The sequence below is a fragment of the Callorhinchus milii genome, unplaced genomic scaffold (genome assembly GCF_018977255.1).
Source record: "Callorhinchus milii isolate IMCB2004 unplaced genomic scaffold, IMCB_Cmil_1.0 Scaffold20, whole genome shotgun sequence".
Lineage (NCBI taxonomy): Eukaryota > Metazoa > Chordata > Chondrichthyes > Chimaeriformes > Callorhinchidae > Callorhinchus > Callorhinchus milii.
The window spans coordinates 7,836,065-7,857,217 of NW_024704761.1; the positions used below are offsets into that span (position 1 = coordinate 7,836,065).

General features: G+C 41.8%; 1 protein-coding gene across 4 annotated transcripts in view; it reads right to left on the reverse strand.

Annotated features, from left to right (window-relative positions):
• Window positions 1-20,220, reverse strand: part of rbfox3a (RNA binding fox-1 homolog 3a) — a 209,354-nt gene extending 189,134 nt beyond the window's left edge. For all 4 annotated transcript variants that reach the window (XR_487485.2, XM_007888530.2, XM_007888529.2 and 1 more), the window contains exon 1: window positions 19,887-20,220. Coding sequence is in view for 3 of the 4 variants with exons in the window: in XM_007888530.2 (XP_007886721.1) it covers window positions 19,887-19,988 (102 nt within the window). In the remaining variant the exon portion in view is untranslated. The remainder of the gene's footprint in view (window positions 1-19,886) is intronic.
• Window positions 20,221-21,153: the final 933 nt, after the last annotated feature.

A 21,153-nucleotide genomic window follows, 5' to 3' on the forward strand; every position in this document is an offset into this window, starting at 1 on the left:
ATTGTTATTGTACAGCTGGAGTGAAGTGGATTTCATGACTGTAGGAAAGTGACTGAAGTTGGGACATTGAACAAAATTATGCCTGTATCCAGCAGACAAGGGTGTGGATTAGATTGTGCAGGCAGACAAGAGTCAGGGGATTGAAGTTTGCACCTTCAGTCGATCGGCCACCCACCTGCGTCAATTAAAGGCAGGCCAGTAACTTGCCCAAGACCTTTCTGAGGTCATTGAGAATGGTCCACAATAAGTTCTGAGAGAGTTTTATTATTCAGGTGTCTCTTTCTCCCCCTCTGCCTGCCAGCCCCTACCCACCACCGTTCCCCCATCCCCTCCCCATTCATCACCTGACACAACGGCATGATTCAATTCAGAACTCAGCATGCATAGGATCACTGGTGAAAACTATTCATTATCCCACTCCACAGTGAGGCATGTAGGAATAGAGGGGGGCGAAATTGTTAAGTTTGGAAATTAAATTGTGTGGTGTTAGTGATACAGTGAGAATGAAGAGCAGAGCATTGGAGGTTGAATAACAAATATCAGCACCTCGGGACATTCTCCCGACGTGAAAGGCGCTATACAAATGTAATATTGTAAATAATAATCCTTGCATTCAATATAGTACCTAAAACAAGCAAAACATCCCCAAGCACTTGACAGTGATTTTTTCCCCTGCAAACTGCAGTGACTGGGTATTTATAGACGAACACGGCAATGTGCCACAAAGAGCCATGAAACGAATGACCAATTTTCGGACGGGGTTTGTTGGCCAGGACAGTGGGGAGAAACTCATCTCTTGTTGGATACTGCATTGGGGCACTTAACATCCACCTGAACAGGCGGTCTCTTTAATGCCTCATCTGAGGGACGTAATCTCCAACAATGCAGGACTCGCCCTCAACACTGAGCTGGAGCATCAGGAAGAGAATGGCAGCAATACAGATCCACGTATTGGGATAGATTCTGGGAAAATATGGTTATCACATGGGCAAATAAGTGAAAATGGATACGATGATGTGAAAATTCTGGGAATGGAATTGTTTGACAGTGGGAAAGCACAGAGTAGAATGCTTACATGAAATGTAATTCACTGGGAATTCTGATTATGGAAATTCCTTTAGATTATGGCCAGGTTTCTCATGAGTAATTTTCCACCGTGACAATTTGAGTTACATTACTGCGCTACTGTTGGCAGGCGTCAGTCATTACACCATTGTTATAAGCCTGATGCACCCTCTGCAGTCTTTATCATTTCCATTCATAATTAGGGCTAATTAATTTATGCAAATGTAGATTAATTCACACTTATTAAGAAGTTTCAGGCAAATATTGCTGTGCCAATGTCTCAATTTCGCAAAATTTTGTATACAAATTAGTATCAATATTTATCTTGCTTTTTTAATTAAATACTCATTTGAATGTTAATGAGGTCTAATTAGCACTAATTCAGAGCAGAACCTGAGAGAAAACTGGCTGAGGAGCAGAACATACTGGAGCAGAAGCATGTGGGTAGAGAGGCATTTTGTCTCTGTTTCGTGCAATAAACGATTTTCTTCCTCGTCGCTAGCAAAACATTGATGGGTATGTAGACCACAACGTCAGTTCAGATAGAGAAGAACCCTTTGGTCCATCTAATCTCATCTCTCTGGAACACCCACCCCACCATCAAGTTGCGTTTATTTAAAAAAATGAGTCCAACCTCCTGGCCTCAGCCACCCTTCCTGGTGTCCTGTTACTTAATTACCCTCTGCCCTTAACGCTCCTGTTGTCCGTCCTGAAATCCCTTTGAACGCCTAAACCTACGACTTTTCTTCCCGTCTCGATATGTCCCAAAGTATTATTCTGGGCTTATTTTTCAATCACGCTTAAATTATGGCGTACTACAGATTTAGTGTACAGACGTGAAGGCTTGCTACTTCCTTAAAGTTCAGATGTTCTTACATTAGCTGGGCCAGAAGTTTCTAGCCAGCTCTAAGCCTCGATGCGCTCTTGTACTTCTGTGCCTGATATTTGTCTTGATCTTCCTGGTCATCATTACTCATTTAAGAAATGCAGCAGATTCCAAAGAAGATGCTGCATTGGTTAGCAACGATGAGGCTACACACACAGCTGGCATGTTATACGTAACATCTTAGGGCATTTTTAATTACTTACCTCAGGAACACAGGAACGTACATGAACAGAAAAGGTGATTCCTGATTCACTTGGTCTTTTTTTGTGTCAAATATGCTCTGGTCTGTCTGTTATACACTTTGATCGATTTTATCATCAATTGAAATCTGTGTATACTTTACAGCCCCAGGTATGACCCCGAAACAATTCATTTAAATGTATTTACATACGACTTATTAATTTCTTGAGGGGAATTCCACCGCAGCTTTCTTTCAATTACACAAGTCATTTGAAGGAACAGAGAGCAAAGGGGGACTACTGACGTGGAATCTGTGGCATTTTGTAACAAATTCCTTGATAATTATGCAGGATTTTACAAACCATCTATATAGCGTGCAGGTCAGGTTGGATTTAAATAAGCAGAAAGAATGTCTTTGGACATAGTAAGTCATATGCAAAGCTTATACTGGAGTTTCTGGAAGTAACCTATTTTTATGATTAATATTATTAACAATAAATCCTTGCAATTTGATATAGTTCCTTTCATGTCGGGAGGACGTATCAAAGCACTTTACAGGACGCATGGTAAAGTGTAGTGACTGTGTCTTTTGATTTGGAGAATATTGTTTTTTGATGGGTTAAACACCCTCTAACTCGCTCAGCGACAGTGTTTTGAAAGGGCAGCAAACTCGTGCATCAACCTCAGCGTCTTTGTTAATTTCTCTATCAGCGCTAACTCCCTCACCAGCACTCATCTCCACATCTGCAGGATCCACTACATAGGCACGAACTCATGCAGACAGACTCACCCTGCTACACCACAGGCAGCACGCAGCAGGCGCGCTGCACCTCGGGCTCCACAAAGGAGTTCGCTGGAGTTTGAATAAAATGTGCAAAGCCATTCACTGGGTCCAATCATTCCACGTCTGTCAGAGCTTTATTGCACAAAAATACAGATAGCATTAGTCCCCAACAAGAATGCAACTTGTATCAGTCAATGGAACATCGGGCACCAGAATGATTCCTTTTTTTCATTGCGGTACGAGGTAGAGGTAGAGGTAGAGGAAGAATATGACAATGCCTGTTAATGCAGCAGTCATAGAATAAACTGTGTCACTGAGTGGTGAAACGAGGATTCACACCGGGGAGTTGGGGAGGAGGGGGGTGGGGGGGAGGTGCCAAGAAAACGCCAGCCACATCTAACAGGATATAATAAAACTAATCATCCAACTTACTTGCTCCTTACCTCTGTGTCTTGCTAAACCCATATCAACCTGTCCGCTCCCTCCACTCAGCAGACTCCAACCTGTTCCACGTGCCCCTCCTGGCCCACCACACCATTGGCGGGCAGGTCTTCAGCTTCTCTGCCCCCATACTTTGAAACTCTATCCCACAGTCCCTTCGCTTTGCTCCCTGCCTTGCCTCCTTCAAGGCATGTCTCGAGATCCTTCTCTTCGAACACCCCCCTAGCCTCCCTTCCCTCCTGATCCCAACTCCCTGCTCAGGTCCAAATCCCTGACAGTCCAGCGCCTTCGGACAATCTCCCGACGTGAAAGGCGCTATACAAATGTAATTTGTTGTTGTTACATCTGATACAGTGACATCTCATAGCGCTTAAAAGGACATACTGTATAGTGACAGTGTGTTGCGTGGGCAAACATGGGAGCCAAGTATTGAAAATCTAAAGACAAAACCAGAGCCAATTTTGGAAGAGTCACTCCTGTCCAATAAAACAGGTTTGCAAATGCTAGGTAGCAGGTTATCTATATTAATCTTTAAACCTAAATCACGAAATAGAGAGGGATTTGTTTTTTGTAAGAAATCATCCGTGCATTTGACAAAGTGCTTTTCACGTCGGGAGGACGTCTCAAAGCGCTTCGCAGGATATACGATAAAGTGCAGTGATTAACTTTGCAGGCGAACGAGGCAACCAATTCACGCATAGCAACAAACATCCCACTAACAGCTGCCTAGTGCCTGAAGGAAGTGGGAAGGAAACAAAGTTAAAATGCGGAAAAGAAAGTTACAACATAAATACGCTGACAACGAAGGGAAGGTCCCATTTTCACCAAACTACTTTGTGGGTTACATATTTGCTGCAAATGGAGCAAAGGGCTTCTTAAGGTTTTCGGTGTTGAATTCCTTCCTCCTCAGCACTATGGCATCATTCTGGCACGGAGAAAAGTTTTAATGAGGGAAGAATATTAATTCAGCTGCGCTAACCTCTGCACTGTGCCTCGCAATAATAAAGCACTTCTTTTAGTGCCACGGCGCTACAAATTATGCTTAGCAGGAGCTCTGACATAAAGGCAAAAAAAAAAAAAAATTTAGATCCTGCAGTTTACAGCAGAGCAGAGGAGGCTGCTCCGCAAATTTAAGGGGCAGGGCTGTTAAAGTTGATATCTGCAGCAGACTGCCTGATACTGATTAATAGGTGATTACAGTGGCCACATAATCACTTTGTTTCAACCACTCTGACTGCTGAAGACTAACGCCTGGATTTTCAAGCAGGCGGGATTTTCACAGAACAAGAACGTAGCTGGATCGAGAGGGCATGGAAACCCAATTGGCCTAGTTTTCTGCCCCCCCGAAAATCTTGGTCGCACGCTCCTCCTCCCACCCCGTTCCTTTCTCACTCGAGTTTGTTTCCATTCGTGTACTCGCTATACATATGCTGCTGCAAAAGTGTACAACGCTTAAATACAGCAACAACAACTTACATGTGTACAGGGCCTTTCACGTCAGGAGGACGTCCCAAAACACTGGACAGTCAAGGATCCGCACCCGACCTGGTGGTTGGGATCAGGAGGGGTGGAGGGAGGGTAGGGGTAGGAGGGTGACCGAAAGCACAGTTGAAGAGGTGGGGGTCTTGAGACGAGTCTTGAAGGAGGCGAGGAGGAGGGACTGTGGGATGGAGTTCCAGAGGGTGGGGGCAGAGAGGCTGAAGACCCGCCCGCCAATGGTGGGGTGAGCAAGGCGGGGGACGTGAAGCAGGCAAGTGGACGTGTGATTACGTGAGCCTCACCTTGACACAAACTTGATTTGGACAAACATTCACGTAGGCAGAAGCGGTTACCCAAACGGGTTAAATTGTGCAGCAAACATTGTGAAGATCTGCGAGATGGACAGGCTTACAGAAACAGTAATCACAACTGCGCGACTTTGTGTCTTTATTCTAAATTGCTTCAGACTTAATGATATACAACAATAACTCCTAAATCCATACAAATAAGTTGCACAGTCTTTCTATGCCCAATAATTTCCCACTGTTATCAACTTATTCAATATCGAGGCTTCCCCCCAACCCTCTCTCTCTTTCTCCGTCTCTCTCTGTCAGAGTTAGACGATTGTAAAACGTTCTGGTGAATAATGTCTCCTGTGCTGTCCTGCAAAGCCATTACGGCCAGAATGACAGGAGGATTAGTCTGAGGGAGCCTGATAAGTACAGAACCCATTTCTCCCCCAGAAATTAATTTTACTTTTCTCTTTTTTTTTTAAATTGCCTATTAAACATCATGCTGCTACGTGGTCAGATGCAAGTTCCTTATAGGACAGGACAGACCTTTTCTGATACATTCGGAAAATCTCCCCACCGCCCTGCCTACACTTTGTGCAGTTCGTGCACAATAGAAATCCCATTATAAAGGGAAAGAATGGTGTTTTAGTGCTCTGTATTTGCTGGATCCCACTCCTCCATGGGCTCGCCCTCCTCAATTTCCGCCACCTCCTTCAACACTACTGATCAGGCTGATCACTCTGCTCACCAAACACTTTGTGTCCCTTCCCCTGTCCACCATACTTCCGGCAGCCATTTTGCCCCTGTCTTCTGAAAAATCCATCCCGAGACCCTCCAACTTGCTCCCTCCGTCCCTTCACTCAAGGTCCATCTCAAGACGCATCTCTTTCACCTCGATTTCAGTCACTTTTCCTTTACCCAGCCACTCATGTCCCTCACCCCATGCTTGGATTCCAGCAAGTAGTGTCAAGTGTTTTGATGCAAATAGTACAGCCACTTTTCTCTTTTTGAGACGTCCTCCTGATGTGAAAGGCGCTGTGTAAATGTAAATGATATTGAACCTTTTGCGGCAACTGCAAAACAAATTTAGAACTGTGGCTTGTAGTGTGGCTGTCACCCATTCAACATAAGAAATGCTAGACGATAAAAGGCCAAAGTCCATCTTGTTCGCCTTCCAGGCCGTCGCATTCATATATGCCCCAAACTACCTAAGTACTATATCCCATAATGTTATTTCCTAAAAGAAAACTATCTAATCTGTGTATGAGAACTTATCCATTGGAAACTGTGCTGTTTCCAGTGCGACACCCAGTCTTGGTTTCAGTTACCAGCACGTGTCAGAACCAATAGTGATCAATACTAGTCACAATTAACCAATCCAAAATTGTAACCAAGCTCAAATCAACACATAAATGTTTAAAGCACTTAAACAGAATAGCATAGAGGAGTCATTAAATATGCTTAATTATAGCATGGGCTTTAGATAATGCAATAGTAAATTTAGGTTTATATTATCTCGGGGCAGAAGGTGGATGACGAGGTCAGTGGAGTAATGTTCAATTTGTGTTTGATTCAGATTTTCTCCGCCTTAAGTCTTGAGCACTGAGGGAGCCCAGACAACGAGGGTGAAGGTCCCCCTCACTCTAATAGCCAATGGGTTAGCAGCTGGTAAGAACACAATCTTGCTGAGAACTGATCAGGTTAAGTCCAGAAGGTTTGAAGGTTCTCTCTGACTCGGGGTTGGGTTGCAGCGAGTTGTAATGTGATCTTTTCTACGCCCAGACCCGAGTTCATGTCGAGTTCACCTGGGCTGAACCCTTCCCTGATGGGGAGCTGAGCAGCGCTCACTGTCTGATAGGCTTTCGAGTTCAGCCTTTGCGGAAGGGAATCAACATTTTAGGGCATTGATGTGAAGTGCGTTGGACGCGCTCCGCATTCAGTTCTCAGACTCAGATAGCATTAAGCTATCTTCATGCTTCACGAAACTAAAAAATGCAAAGCAATGGTGCTCGATGCCGAAAAGATTATTGCTGATGGAATATTATGGAGAATATTAGGATGAACCAAAACAATCTTCGATATCAGCAACACATTTATTAGGGTCAGTGCATTAAGCGCTCACTGTATCTGCCCATCTATTCCATAATTGTTTAATTGACTGTTGACCACCACAGTGGTTATCGATTGATAAAATGAATTATCTTTGCTTCCTCATAGACAGCCTGAGTCTCAGGCCCCACTCCCTACAGAGATGCACTTTCACTGAATTTGTGTCACAACTTGCCCTCGGCACGCAGCTCGGCTCCATTCAGCAAGCCGGGGTCAGGGGAAGGTTCAAGACTGTTTTGTCTATTTAATTATTTAAATTCCTTCAGATGGCTAATCTTGAATTTAAGACAAAAGGTGGATTGAAGTAGGACGCCCCTCAAGAAACCGGCTGCAAATAATATAGCCGCTTTTTTCTTTAGAACCAACAATTTTGCAACCAAGATTTGCTCTCCCGGAGAGGTCACCTTACAGAATTACGGGTTGATCCAAACCTCGTGTCATCTCGGGATGGGCAACCTGTAAGTCACGGCAGTATGATTTAACAAAGAAAATGCGAGCGAGAGCGTGGGAGTTGAAGGCAAGTCCACACTCTGGTCCGTTTTGGTCACCCTAGCCGTGCTTTCTCACGATCTTTTATTCCCGTTTTAAGAAGGAATTTCAGACGGAGGAAACTGAGTACAGGAACAGGGCACACATGGTCTTGGCTGGACTGATACTTGGGGATTGGTATCATGCTTCCCCTTTATATGCGTTTGTTTCTGGAGTTAACTCCTTATCACTTCGGTGAATTCGGTACAGATGGGTGGAATTGAAACATGACCACAGGAGAGGGTAGGAATCGGGTCACTTGTTAATCTCTCATCAGCTGTATTTGTACATGAGTGGGATAGTTACTCTGGGATTGGCACTCCTCAGAGCCCACAGAAAGTGATCTGGGCATTAACTATCGATGCGATTCACATGATGGGGCAATTGTTTTCCTTTCACAGCTTTGTGAGCCAAGTGATTGCTTGTTGGAGGAACAGGACAAGGACATTCAGCCCCTCGAGCCTGTTCCGCCATTCTATTAGATGATGGCTGATCTTATAAGGAAAAAGACTTCACAGTGACAGGCACCGACCATTGATACCACACAATCAAAATGCGGAAACATGACAGAATGTTCACTGAAATGAACAGTTTTTTATCCCGTGGCTTTTCATTAAAGTAACTTTACAATATGGACGAGGAGGAATGATAACGGGTTCAGAACGCTGGGATATTGGGTCGATTGCTTGGCCAATTTAACAATATTTCAGAGCTAGCTAGTGTTTATACTGATACTTCAATGCAGTGCTAAGGGAGTGCTGCATTGTCAGAAGTGCCATCCTTTGGGTGAGAAGTTAAACCAAGGTCTCGTTTGCTTCTTCTGGTGGACATTAAAGAGCCCATGGCAAGACTCAAAAAGAGAAGGAAGTTTTTCCTGAGGCAACAATCCCCCAAATAATAAGTTTCCTTATTCCACATGCCTGATGACAATCCCTCAAGAAAAAAAAACAATAATATATTGGTCACTTCAATCCACGACTGTTTGTGGGACACTGCTGTGCGCAATTGGCTGCTGCATTTCGCCCACAAAGATACAGTCAGTTCACTTTACAGTACATTCTGTGAAGCACTTTGAGACGTCTAGAAGATGTGAAAAGCGGTATATGAAATGCAAGGATTATTATTATTATTATTATACTTTAATTGCACTGCAACAAATCGGCACAGTGTTCGCTTTCCTTAATATTTCAAGGATAGGACATTCAAGGGAAAAACCTTTACTGTCGGGAAGTTGAAACGGTGATCTATGTTCACCATACTTTCTGGTCTAGGGGATAATTAGTTGGTAAAAAAAATTGACTATGAAAAATGTTTCCATTACCACTTATGATGTTACAAGCCGGTCATTAGCAAATAAGATTAAGCAAAAGAAAATCAAAACCCGAATTGAATGTGAAATCTTTCCGATGCAAAGACTGCTTTCATTTGGGGGAAAGGAAAAACTGGTTACATTTAATACTCAAAGTGTTAAATCCGCACCATTAAATTATTCATTTAAAGTACGAGTAAAATCTAACAGCGAGGTACAGCCCTGGCCTGCCAGCAAGAGTCACCATTTTGTAAATTAAAAAGTTATAAACTTTGCCGTCTTCATTGGCAGCAAAATGCGACGTTTCGCCTGCAAGGAAGGTTAGGCTTAATTACTTAGAGGGTCATCGCCAATAGTGGGTGGTCTCTTGAGAGGGAACAGCATTCAGTGATAACCACAAACCACCTGCATTGTGAAGCCAATGCAGACAGGGACTCGTGGGGCTCCTCTGTCTTGCAAAGTGGTATCTGTGGCATGACCATTATTCCTTAATTTTTAGTTTTTATTAATGCCAGAATTGTGCAATCAATAATGCAATGGCGCCATCACACACCAATGACAAGGTTGTGGGAGTTGGCCCTGTTTAATACTCTGGTTATGAATTATTAATTTATTTCTTTCACTAGATTCCAGAATGTTGCACAATCTTTTTTTAAATATATATATATAATATATATAAAAAGATATTCATTTCCTCCCTTCCTCGTAGATTCACTGTATGGTGATGCTCTCAGGCAGGAGTATCAGTGGAATTTAAGCATTAGTCTTTTAATCTCATTCAGTGGCAGCACACTCACATATTATCCATATTGGTGACCCTGCTTTCAGCACAGGAGGTAAATTAAAACCTGAATACATTATCCAATATATATATATACACACACAGTATTTGGGGAAAATGGGGGTAAATGGCTGTGGTTGCCCGCAAGTTGAATATCTAACCTTACATTTGCCATTGGATTACACACAGACCTGCAATTCCTAGAGCTCCCACTGTTGTGGAACCTGCTCCATTGTGTGGTGCAGCCCACGTCTGACAACAACATGAGAGTCCATGTGTGCAGGTTATTGGTAAGTAGTGAATGGGTGTACTATTGTCCGGGGGAAGGTCTGTTCCAGTGCCACATATGTGAAGACTACACTGTTTGCCTGGGCAAGTAGACAGTGGGCTCAATACACCAGAAAATTTGAAAGAAGCTTCCTATCAACCATTAACAACAACATTGCCTCCTTTGGAGGAGCCCTGAAAACTTCTATAATCATTGGGAAATATAGACTGGCCTCTTCTTCTAAATTCTCTCGTGATAGGAAGTCTGGGATACTATTTGGCCTCAACATCAAATGCTTAGTCCATTAATGTAATGATACAATATGCTGCAATTTCCCCAATTGTTGCCTCTACTAAAGCCACTTAACAGAGTTAGGGTTCCATATGTGTCAGCAGCCCTCTGTGCCTCACTGGAACAGCTTCCCTGCAGTATCAGTGGACTGACCATTTGATCTCAGTGCAATTCTGTCCTCATCCACACACTTACCTTCCAGCGAGGATCACTTATTAGTAATCAGGAGCTGGAGCCCTGGTCAATTTTCCCATCTCCAGTTTGACGCGGGTGGGGTGAAAATACTAGGCCTTGTATAGAGGTAGCACTCCAAGCCCATGTGAAACAGCGAGCTCAACACAAGAGCAGGGATGAAAACTGGGTCTGTCTGGTCAGTCTCACATCAGAAAATGTAATTGATTCTTTGTTGGATACTCAGAACATTCTGATATTAAGAAAATGCCACATCTCGTTAAAACATTAATTTGATCGGAGATGGGGGTCAGTTTTCAATGGTAGCCTGATACGATTGTCCACTGATTTGTTTACCTGCTTCGAGGAGAAAGGTAGAGCAGGGTAGCAGAGGGATGGCTTTCGTTTGTATCTTAAAATAATAATAATAACAATTTGCAGAGAAAACTTAAAATCTTTGATTTTAAATTAAAAGCCTTTAATTGCCCAGCGCATTTCATAACTTGACCGATTAGACATTTATGAATAGCACCTTCCATAATTAATCTTGTTAAATATTGTAGAATTTGTGCTACAAGCTTGGGTTACATAGAAATTCACCGGGATCCCCTTTGGCTTCGTGGCACGGTGTCAACATGGCAGGATGTCAGCTTTCCTGCACTGTGGTGAACACCTCACAGACAAAAAACAGTGAGGAAGTCACTAAAGTTCTCTACGAACAGCATACCTTCATGTCCGGGAGAAAAAGTACGCGATTTAATCTGTTTTTGATGAAAATCTAATTTGTCTTTCTTTCAAAAAAATGCTTATACTAATCAAAACTACGCTGTGCGTTTCAATTTTAGAAAAAAAATCTAAAAGGGAAAGGTCTTTAAAAAAGGGATTAAAAAAAATTGCAATCCAAAGCTAGTTAGTTCTCCAACTACAAAATGATTTTCAATCAAAAGAAAGTGTTTATTTCACCCAGATCCAAACACATTTCAAGGTAATGGACAAGTCATGAAGCCCTTTAAATGAAATCTGACTTTTGGCTCATCTTAAATCCTTTGAAGACCTCAGTCACATTGTTGATGCAATAAAATCACACAAATGAAAAATGTTCAATGGCTCCATTCATTCAAAGCACAAGCTGTTCAGTTCTATAATTTAACTTTATAATATCCATCACTGCTACTCAAGTTATATTCCCTCATATTGCTTGACAGCTTTCTTCATATACAGAGCAGGTTTTGAAAGATACTTATAGAGATACTTTCCTAAACGTTCAATGTAATATTTTGGCCTTAGCTTTCATCTCTTCCAGCTCGCTCTTCACAAGGTCTTTTAAAGTGAAGGGAGTGGTGAATGAGGCAGCTCCAAGTAGAAACTAGTGAGCTGGGGATTGCGGATGCAATGGTGAATAGATTGGGATTTGCTGGGCAGAGCGTTAACAAAGTGGGATTAGCAGTGGGGTCGTAATGTGTTGAGGGTGGGGAAACCTCTACGGATTGCTGCAGGGAAAGGTGAATGAACTGGAGGCATTCAGACAATGCGAGAGAGAAAGAGAGAGAAAAGGAGAGTCAGCATTCTTCACAATCGATCTGTCTCTCTTTCAACTCCGCTTGGCATCATTTGAGAATGGTTAGCAGAGAAACGCAGTGCATTAAAAACAGTGCCCTTTCATTGCTGTCGCCTGGAATCGTACATTAATGAAATAAAGGTCATCTCTGCCAATGGAAATTGGGTGACATAGGATGTTAAAAGGTTATTTTAAGGAATCCTATTGGACACCAACTGAGATACAGATGATGAAATCTTTTCTCTGTTATGGAGGAACCAGGAGGTTACGATAAGGCCTTTTCACCTCCGAGACCAATCAAATTCAGAGAAAATAGACATAGATTTCTACTAAAAAACCTAATGAACTGGGACAACCTAAAACTCTGTATTGGAGGTTCTGGGTTTGAAACACTTAGTCCTTCTTCAATAAAATGAGTTACATACTTGAAATAGTTCTGAGGAGATGCATCTGGCAAAGCCAGGTCCATGGAAGTTTAATGCATTATTGATGTTTCTCCTTCCTGCGCGACAAAGCCCAAATTAAGACAGGGATCCTAGCTGTACACGTATCGCAGTACATACACGTTATGTGGCTTTAGTTGTTTAAGCTTCAGCAGTTCCCCAACACTCAGTTTAGCATCCCAAAGCCTTGGCTCTTGCCAACCTACTCCTAATACTCTCTGGATTTAGGTAGACATGGTAAGAGAGAGAGCGAGAGAGTGCACATTCCATTCCAGACACATTTCCACATATTGGTGGAAGTCTAGTTTGGGTATTCTCAAGCACGGTGATGGGTTTCCACATGTGTCGGACACACAGCTGACCAAAGAAAAAGTACAAGTGCCTCTTCCAGGTAAGCTGTGTGGTCACAATTAAAAGATTTGCTAAACATCGAGTTTGCAGTAATACTATTGTCTGCTTGTGGATAACTCTGTAGATAACTCCTCTAATTCCATATTTTTAGAGGATCAATCAATCAATCAATCAATCAATCAATCACATTCCTTGCACCAAAATATTTTTTTAAATAACTTTCTCACATCTAGAGACATTAATTACTGTATTTTCACAGAATTAGCCCAGTCGGACAGGTAGGAAGGGTGGTTTGGATGATTTATATTTTCGGATCTGAGGACTTGTAGGCAGCGGCTAACCCGATAAGGTGTACATTATCATGCGCGATCTAAAAATGAACTTCCGTATTATTTTCAAACAGAATTTTGTATCAGACTGCGGTAATGACAATAAAGAGAAAACACAAGCCTTTCTTTTGATAACCCGGTTGTCATTATAATGTGTCGTGGTGTACCACGGCAGCCCCGTATAACGGGCATCGTTTCTGGTCTCTTGATTAATGAAGGAAATGCACAGTACAACATACCCTTCAATGTAACACTGTTTTCAGATTGCTCCTGAAGGGAGCATCATAGTGAAGGGTTACTGTATTGATACATGCTCTGCTGTTGCAAATCATTTGTGAAGCAATGGAACAATTGCTTTCTGCTTGACCAACAGCCTGAAAGCAGCCATGTGTGCTTTTTATGTGGGAAGAACTGACTGGATAGTATTCTTCAGGTCACAGCAACCCGAATCACACCACAGTATTTAGTGGCATTGAAATGCTCTGTCAGTCAGGTTTGTGGAAACCACTGAATTTCAAAATCAGTTACTCGAAACATTCAATAAAGTGGACAGACCATCACACATGTCTGCCGGTCTGGCAGGGATGAGCAAACAAGCTTAGTTTTGGTTTGAGTTCGGCTACCTGGACTTGCTTTCAATCCGGAACCCAAACACGAACCATTTAGATTGGTGAGTCGAAACCAACCGTTACTAGTAAAGTCTCAGCGTTTCAGGATTGGCTGAGTTGAAATGGCGGTTCTCTCATTTTGCCTGAAATCAAGTAGAAATCGAACTGGTGAAATTTGGCTGGATTCAAGTTGTTTTGGCTTGAGACCACGCTCCTAGTGACTGCACCGCTCGTCACCGCAAGTGGCTGCCAATCTGGGCTTCGGATTCTGCCAAATCGGAGGCAGCTTCAGTCTGCATCGCTAACTATATATTTTTTTTTCATTTATTATTTTTTTTAAAAAAAGGAAGTGTTTGGTAACGGAGACTGTGTCTCAAACGTGAATATCCTGTGTGATAAATTGATCACATTTTTCTCCTTTACCTCCCACAGCTGAAAGCTGTCAGTCTGTGTTAGTATATTACATGTTTCAGTGCTTCGGTAATCATTCCTCCTTCTATCCCTCCATCTCCACTCCATGCATATTTAAGCAGGCTTCACATCCAGAAAAACACATGCACTTCTGTTGCGTGAACTACACTGCTGAGAGCAACTCAGAGCAATTCACAATATTTTAAATCATTCGCTTTGTGCATTCACACAATATGAGCTCCTACTCCAGTTTGACATTCCAGGGCATCACTGCACGGTCAGAAGTGATATGCTTTGAATGAGACGTTAAACCAAGGCCCCAGAATGATACCAGGGCTTAAAGGGTTAAATTATGAGGACGGGTCGCATAAACTTGGTCTGCATTCCCTTGAGTTTAGAAGGTTTGAGGCGGTGATCTAATTGAGGTTTTTAAAAATAATAAAGCTGGGGGAATCCAGAACAAGGGGGCGTAATCATAAAATTAGAGCTAGGCCATTTAGGAGTGAAAGCAGGAGGCAATTTTTCATTCAAAAGATAATGGAAATCTGGAACTCTCTTCCTCAAAAGGCTGTGGATACTGGATCTATTCAAATTTTCAAGACTGAGGTGGATAAGATCTTTGTTAGGTCAGGATATCAAGGGATATGGGGCAAAGGCGGGTAATCGGAGTTGAGGTACAAATCAGCCACGATCTTATAGAATGGGGCTCAATGGCCTACTCCTGTTTATATCTGACCTGGAAAGCAGACAAGCGATAGGACTATTCGAAAAGATAAGGGAGTTTCTCCCGGTGTCATGGCCAACAGCCCCCCCTCATAAAGTCGGTCATTCACTTAATTGCTTTTTGTGGGACAAGGATATCCGCAAATTCACTACTGTATCCACTCATAAAGTACATGGTCACCACAACTTACAGTAAATCCCATGAAGCTCTTTGAGATGTTTTCACGTGATAAGCTATATCAAAAAGCAATATTATTAATATATCCACAGTTTAGTTAAAAAAAGTCCAGAATATCCCATGTAGCCTTCAAGCAATGAATCCATTTAATGAAACTGACTGGAAAAGTGGTGTTCTGTACATGTCGGATTTCAAGAACTATACTTAAGGCAGCATTTAGTTTGCAGTATTCTTTGAATAAACGGTGAATGGAGCTGCAATTACTGCAGTCCACAGGATTGTAGCAATGGATTGTAACTCGCTAAGGTTTGACACAAGGTAGATTTCCTCATCGTTATTTTATTTCAAGGATCCTTTTTTCCTAGCCTGAGGGTTTTCCTGTAGCTCTCAATATCAAAAGCAGTTTACTCTGAGTTTCTCTCTCCCCCCTCCACCACCCCCCCCCACCCACAAAGAAATTGATTGCAGTTGTTACGTAAATTCAGCATGGACGATGCTCTCACATCATTCACCAATGTAGTTGGGGCACAAAAAAAAAGGAGCGTGTGGCTTCTGCAAGGGTGCGATGCACTGGAACTGATCAGGAAACTTTTCAATTAATATCAAAGAAAACCGAGCCGGGTTAAATGACTTTTTCAATTCAAGAAAATTAGATTACAAAAAGCAGAATGTGGAGTCCTGCATTGCATCACAGACGTAAAGAATCGGACACNTTTTTTTCTTTAAGCTGAACGCAGAAAATGGCCCTACAGTGCTCCAAGCCATTCATTGCAATGATACGCATGCATCTGAGGCTCTTTTATTGATATCTCCTAACCTCTGAAACTAAACCAAATCAGAGAACACTGCTCCAATTTAAATGTCCGCATCATTTTTTTCTTTGTAAAAGTTTTTTTTAGAAAGAAACTGCAGTGATATCTTCCTGAGCAAATCTGTCCCCCACCACCCCATCTCCAGTAAATAAACATTTTGACCCCTACAAAAGTACAGTCACTCCACTTTACCATAAATTCTGTGAAGCCCTTTGAGATGTCTCAACGACATGATAAGACGCTATATCTCATACAAGGAAACACAAGGATTATTAGAGTGCAAGTGGATCATTGGTGGTTTGGCTGATTTTGACTTGTATAAAATTGATAAGGAGATTGTTTGGGAGACACTGTGCGGCAGTAACAAGCTGCGGGAACTACTGAAAAAGAGGGATTAGTTGGAAAATATCAAAAAGCGCACAGTCCACTTGGGACTAGGCATTCAAACTGCTGTATCATCACAAATCAAATCCCTGAGCATTTATAGTAACTGACACTTCAGGGTGGGCAGTGGTTGTTGTTTGTTACCTCTTTATACAAGTGGAAACCCTAGTGAAATGCACGTGGGCTGGAGAATTGCTTCGTCCCTTCCTTCTCTGGATCTCTTAAGCTGCAGTTTCAATTTTTAACATCTTGAGCTGCTGCCGTTAATTTGAAGGAATTCAAAGCACAAGTCCACACACATTTACTTGTCCCCCAACACAATTTTCCATACATTAGTAATGCTTAGTATTAATTACAGGAGCAACGCAGAAACACAGGCACGCTGAATGATTAACAGTATTTTTCTGAATAAGCTAACAAATGATCTTGTTGCATTTGTTACGGCGCTCAAAGGATTATTTTTGTATGTAACTATAGGAACCGAGGTTCTGCTCCAGGCTGATTTCATGATCTGCATTTCACAGAATCTTGCACGCTGGAGAAAGCCTGATGAAAGTGGTTTTATTTTACTAACTGCAGCAATTTTCAATAAGGCGACTATGGGATGCTGGTTTGATCAGCCGTACGATACAGAAACTAGTCCACAAATGGCCTGACTTTGTAACCAGCGAGAGATGTGAAGTTGTGAGTGGGTTGTTTGGGTCAGGTTATGAGTGGAATCATTTCTGCATCCAGGCGTACGTTCAGTAGTCTACTGCTGAACAAGTTTTTTTCATGTATAAATGCAAAAAATATGTATTTTGGGTGACTTCAATAATTTGAAGGTTCTTATATTAATAAACAGTCAGGATGCAGCATTAGGTGATGCTGTCAAGCAGGTTCCAATGCTGTGAAGATTCATTACGCTAATGCTTACAGGGCACTTCTCATCAGAGTACAAGTGTCGAGAAAACATTCAGTAAATGATCCAACTGCAAGTAACTTGCAAGAGGATTGTGTCACTTGGGCAGAAGTTCCTCTGGTTCCTTGGGGGAATATTTATTACACAGGACCGAAAGAGGACAGAAATTTGTGCACTTGCAAAAACTTATGCTTTGTTTCCCTGTCAAATAATAATAATAGTTGTATTTGATACAGTGCCTCATCACGTCTTTTAGACGCCTAAAGTGCTTCACAAAATATACTGTAAAGTGAATTGACTGTGTATTTTGTGGGTAAAATAGATATGTCTTCACTTGCTCCTGTGAAGGGGAGCAGTGGCCAACACTGTGGAATGGGAGTTGGGTGGGGGTAGGGAGTAGAATCTACTCTCCTGTGCTTCACCCTCTTCAACAAATGCCACATAGTGGCTTGAGGAGGCTTTCAATAGTACTAACTAACCACAATATAACTTGATATAAAATACAACACGCAGCACAAATGTTAGTCTTGGGCATATTGTTCCGTAACATCTGTATGTGCAGCAAGTTGCTTTTCATTTGTTACCCCGCCCTCCCATGTTTTTTCTAAGATAAGAACACAGTTTTCCTACGTGTTTTAATGAACCTAATTTCTGTTGAGTTATGTAAGAAAATGACTGTATTACATAAAGTGGCAAACGTGTGGCAACAGATGTGCACAATGCAGCGAGTGGCATCCTAAAGGCACAGTCACACTTGAATACGTTTGAACAAAGTAAAGCATTGAAGACTAAAATCCTTCACATCACCGCAATCATCTGTATTTTTACCTTTGACTAGATAAATCCATCGCATGATCCTGTCTGCCTACCTGTGTATAATGTTCTCATGTTTTGGGGATATTTTTCTGGACAATTTCCACACCCCCACTCCCCATATTTTATCTTGGATATATTTTATCGTGATAATACTGTCCTAGGGAGTACATCATAATGAAGTGTGTGTTACAATAAATGTATCTTTAGAGCAATAAATAGTTATATGAATAGAATTGGAAACCAAGGTTCAGTTAGCTATATAACAGGTGTTGATACTGAGCACCGCAACAAGGGAGACATGCATTAAATTCCATTCCTCCTCCAATACTGTCCCTTAGGTTTTTTACCTGACGGTCCGCTTTACTCCACAAAAAACTGCTTTGCAAAGCACCAATAACCCCAGATGGATCAGTATGCTTCACAGAGCCTCTCTCCAATCGGATTCTGACACTTTGTCTTGTACTACATAATTTAAGCAAACGATTCTGCATTATTCTGTGAAAAATTGAAAAAGAAAACACAAACGGCCACTTTGCATCTTAAAGATTACTCGAAAACAAAAGTGAGAGGTGAGGGGGAAAAAGAAGTAGCGATATTGTACATTGGAAACATAACAGGATTTTCACAAAATGACTGCGATCAATGTATTAAGTGGCAAATTAGTGTAACTAATCTTCTGGAAATTGATAAGTTAGTACAATATTACAGACTGATTTTTATTCGCAAATGACCAGAGGGTGACAAAATAACCTCACAGTTTCTTTCTAAAAGTGCAAGCAGAGGCGAATTCTAAAGAAATTCAGTGACGGTGATGCACATTCCCTGACACACAGGCTTTCAATTTTGTTGATGTTAAGTTAACAAATAGAGAAAAAAAATCTGAAGCCGAAGGTTGGTGCTCACTACACCTTTCACTTGAAAAAAAATCAAGCTCTTGCTTTTCCCCCTTTCAGATAATGTGCCAGGTTCACCAGGAAACTCTGTTAGAAAAGGACTTATTAGTATTTCCCTGAATACTGCCAGAATGCTGAGGTTGCCACATACTGTGCGTCTAGAAGGCAATGCTACCAGGGAGACGAAGGGTTAAACAACGGAAAGATGGCTCGGTTGTGGTACTGAGGGGAGAGAAAGATGGATGTGAGTCCTGTCTTGAAGCACTTAATTTATAGAAGAATTAAACTAGCTTAGCAGATGGAAGAAGATACATGAAGACACAAACTGCTGCTGCCTTTCCATCCCAGACTATAAATTAGTCTGATAAATGGGAAATTTATGACCTTAAAATATCTACCATCACCTATCATTTCCCTGGTGCTGTCACTGTAATTCTCTGAAATGCTATGGAAACTGCAGGACAAGGAACTCACACTACACTGGAGACTGAGGATTCCTCAAGGAAATGCCCAGGTATTTGAGAGCACAGCTGTACACAAACAGCTGAGCTCCAACACACAGGCAGCTCGCATCGCATCACATCACACAGAGAGAGACCTGCTTTTATTTTCTATTTAAAAGCCTCTTTTATGCACATAGCTCAAACAAACACAGCTCAGCCCAAGCACACAGGCAGCACGCAGGCAGTCGTGTTATGGTGAGAGGTTGTTAAGACAGGCGATGTAAATCTCTCGCTCTTTCTCTCTGTTTCTTTCTGGCTCTTTCAATACAGCGCACAGCACTGAATGAACACAGCACCTTCCCTTTACACAGACAGTACTTTCGCTGCAACAAAAGACTTGACCTCATAAAGCAAGGGCAAGACAAAGGAGTCGTTTCAATAAGCCACTTACCTCCTGGAGATAGAGAAAGGCCGGAGTGCAGGTGATGGTGTGAGGGAGCATAGCTGAGTTGGACAGCAAGATGCAGCCGGAGTTTGCCATTGAGCAGAGCATGTAACGGGGCAGTGTGTTTGTGTATGTGTGTGTGTGTATATGTCTGAAGCTCACTCGTGCTCTCTCGCTCTCTCTCTCTCACTTAACTACCTAAACTGCATTAATAAAGTGCTGGCGTGTTCTCCCTGTTCTTGAGCTGAATGATCAATGCAGTGGATGCCTATATTCTGTACCACTTAAGGACAATGAGAGAGGGGGAGGATCCCTAGTTTACTGAAGGTTGGGGGGGCTGGAGGGGAGAGGGAGCAGGTTGTTCAGTGAATGAACAGAATGTAGGATTGGGATGAGTTTTAGTGCTAATAACAACAGCCAGATGTCTGGGGGGAGAATTGATACCAGTTAGACTATCCTCAGAGGGGTTACCTTACATTAACATTCAATGGGTATCTGAAATCAAAACCTACTGAACTCTACTTTTGCCCTCTATATGAAAAGAAAATGTTAATTGTTTAAGAACAATTCTTCCGTCAAAAGTAAAAAAAAATGACAGCCTGGTTGTAGTTACAAAAGGATTATATTCACTCGGCTTTGCACACAAAATATAAAGTCAATTCACTTTGCAGTATATTCTGTGAAGCGTTTTGAGACAACTTGAAGACATGATAAGGCACTATATCAAATGCAAGGATTATTTATTATTATTATTATTATTCATGTTGTTTTTAGGAATTATGTAGAGGCTTAGCTCTTTATATACACACACACACATGTACATACTGATCTGCATTTTTAATGGTTTATTGCATATATTTTTGGACTGCAATTTTGCATTCCTGACAAGAGTTTGACCACAAGGGATTGTATACTACAGTTTTGATGCAGAAGTGGTTTCTCATAATTATTGGTGTAGATAAGATGAATACACACACACTTATTTAGGGCGTACACAGTACATTCATTAGTTTAAAATTAATTTAGAACACGTACTGAATGTTATATGCCTTGCTCATAGGGCTAGAGTACGATAAACTAGATACATCTGGGATACTTTTTAACGGGATTCCTTAACATGGAATTCTGCTGTAATTCTGATTGACCTGCGAGAATGAGTACTCCGCTCTGGACCTGGATCGCATTAGGTCCCCATGACATACTCTTGGTTCCCAGAAGTAGTACACTTTTGCGCAACCTTTCCAAGGAACCCCGTTAAGAAATACTGCAAAAT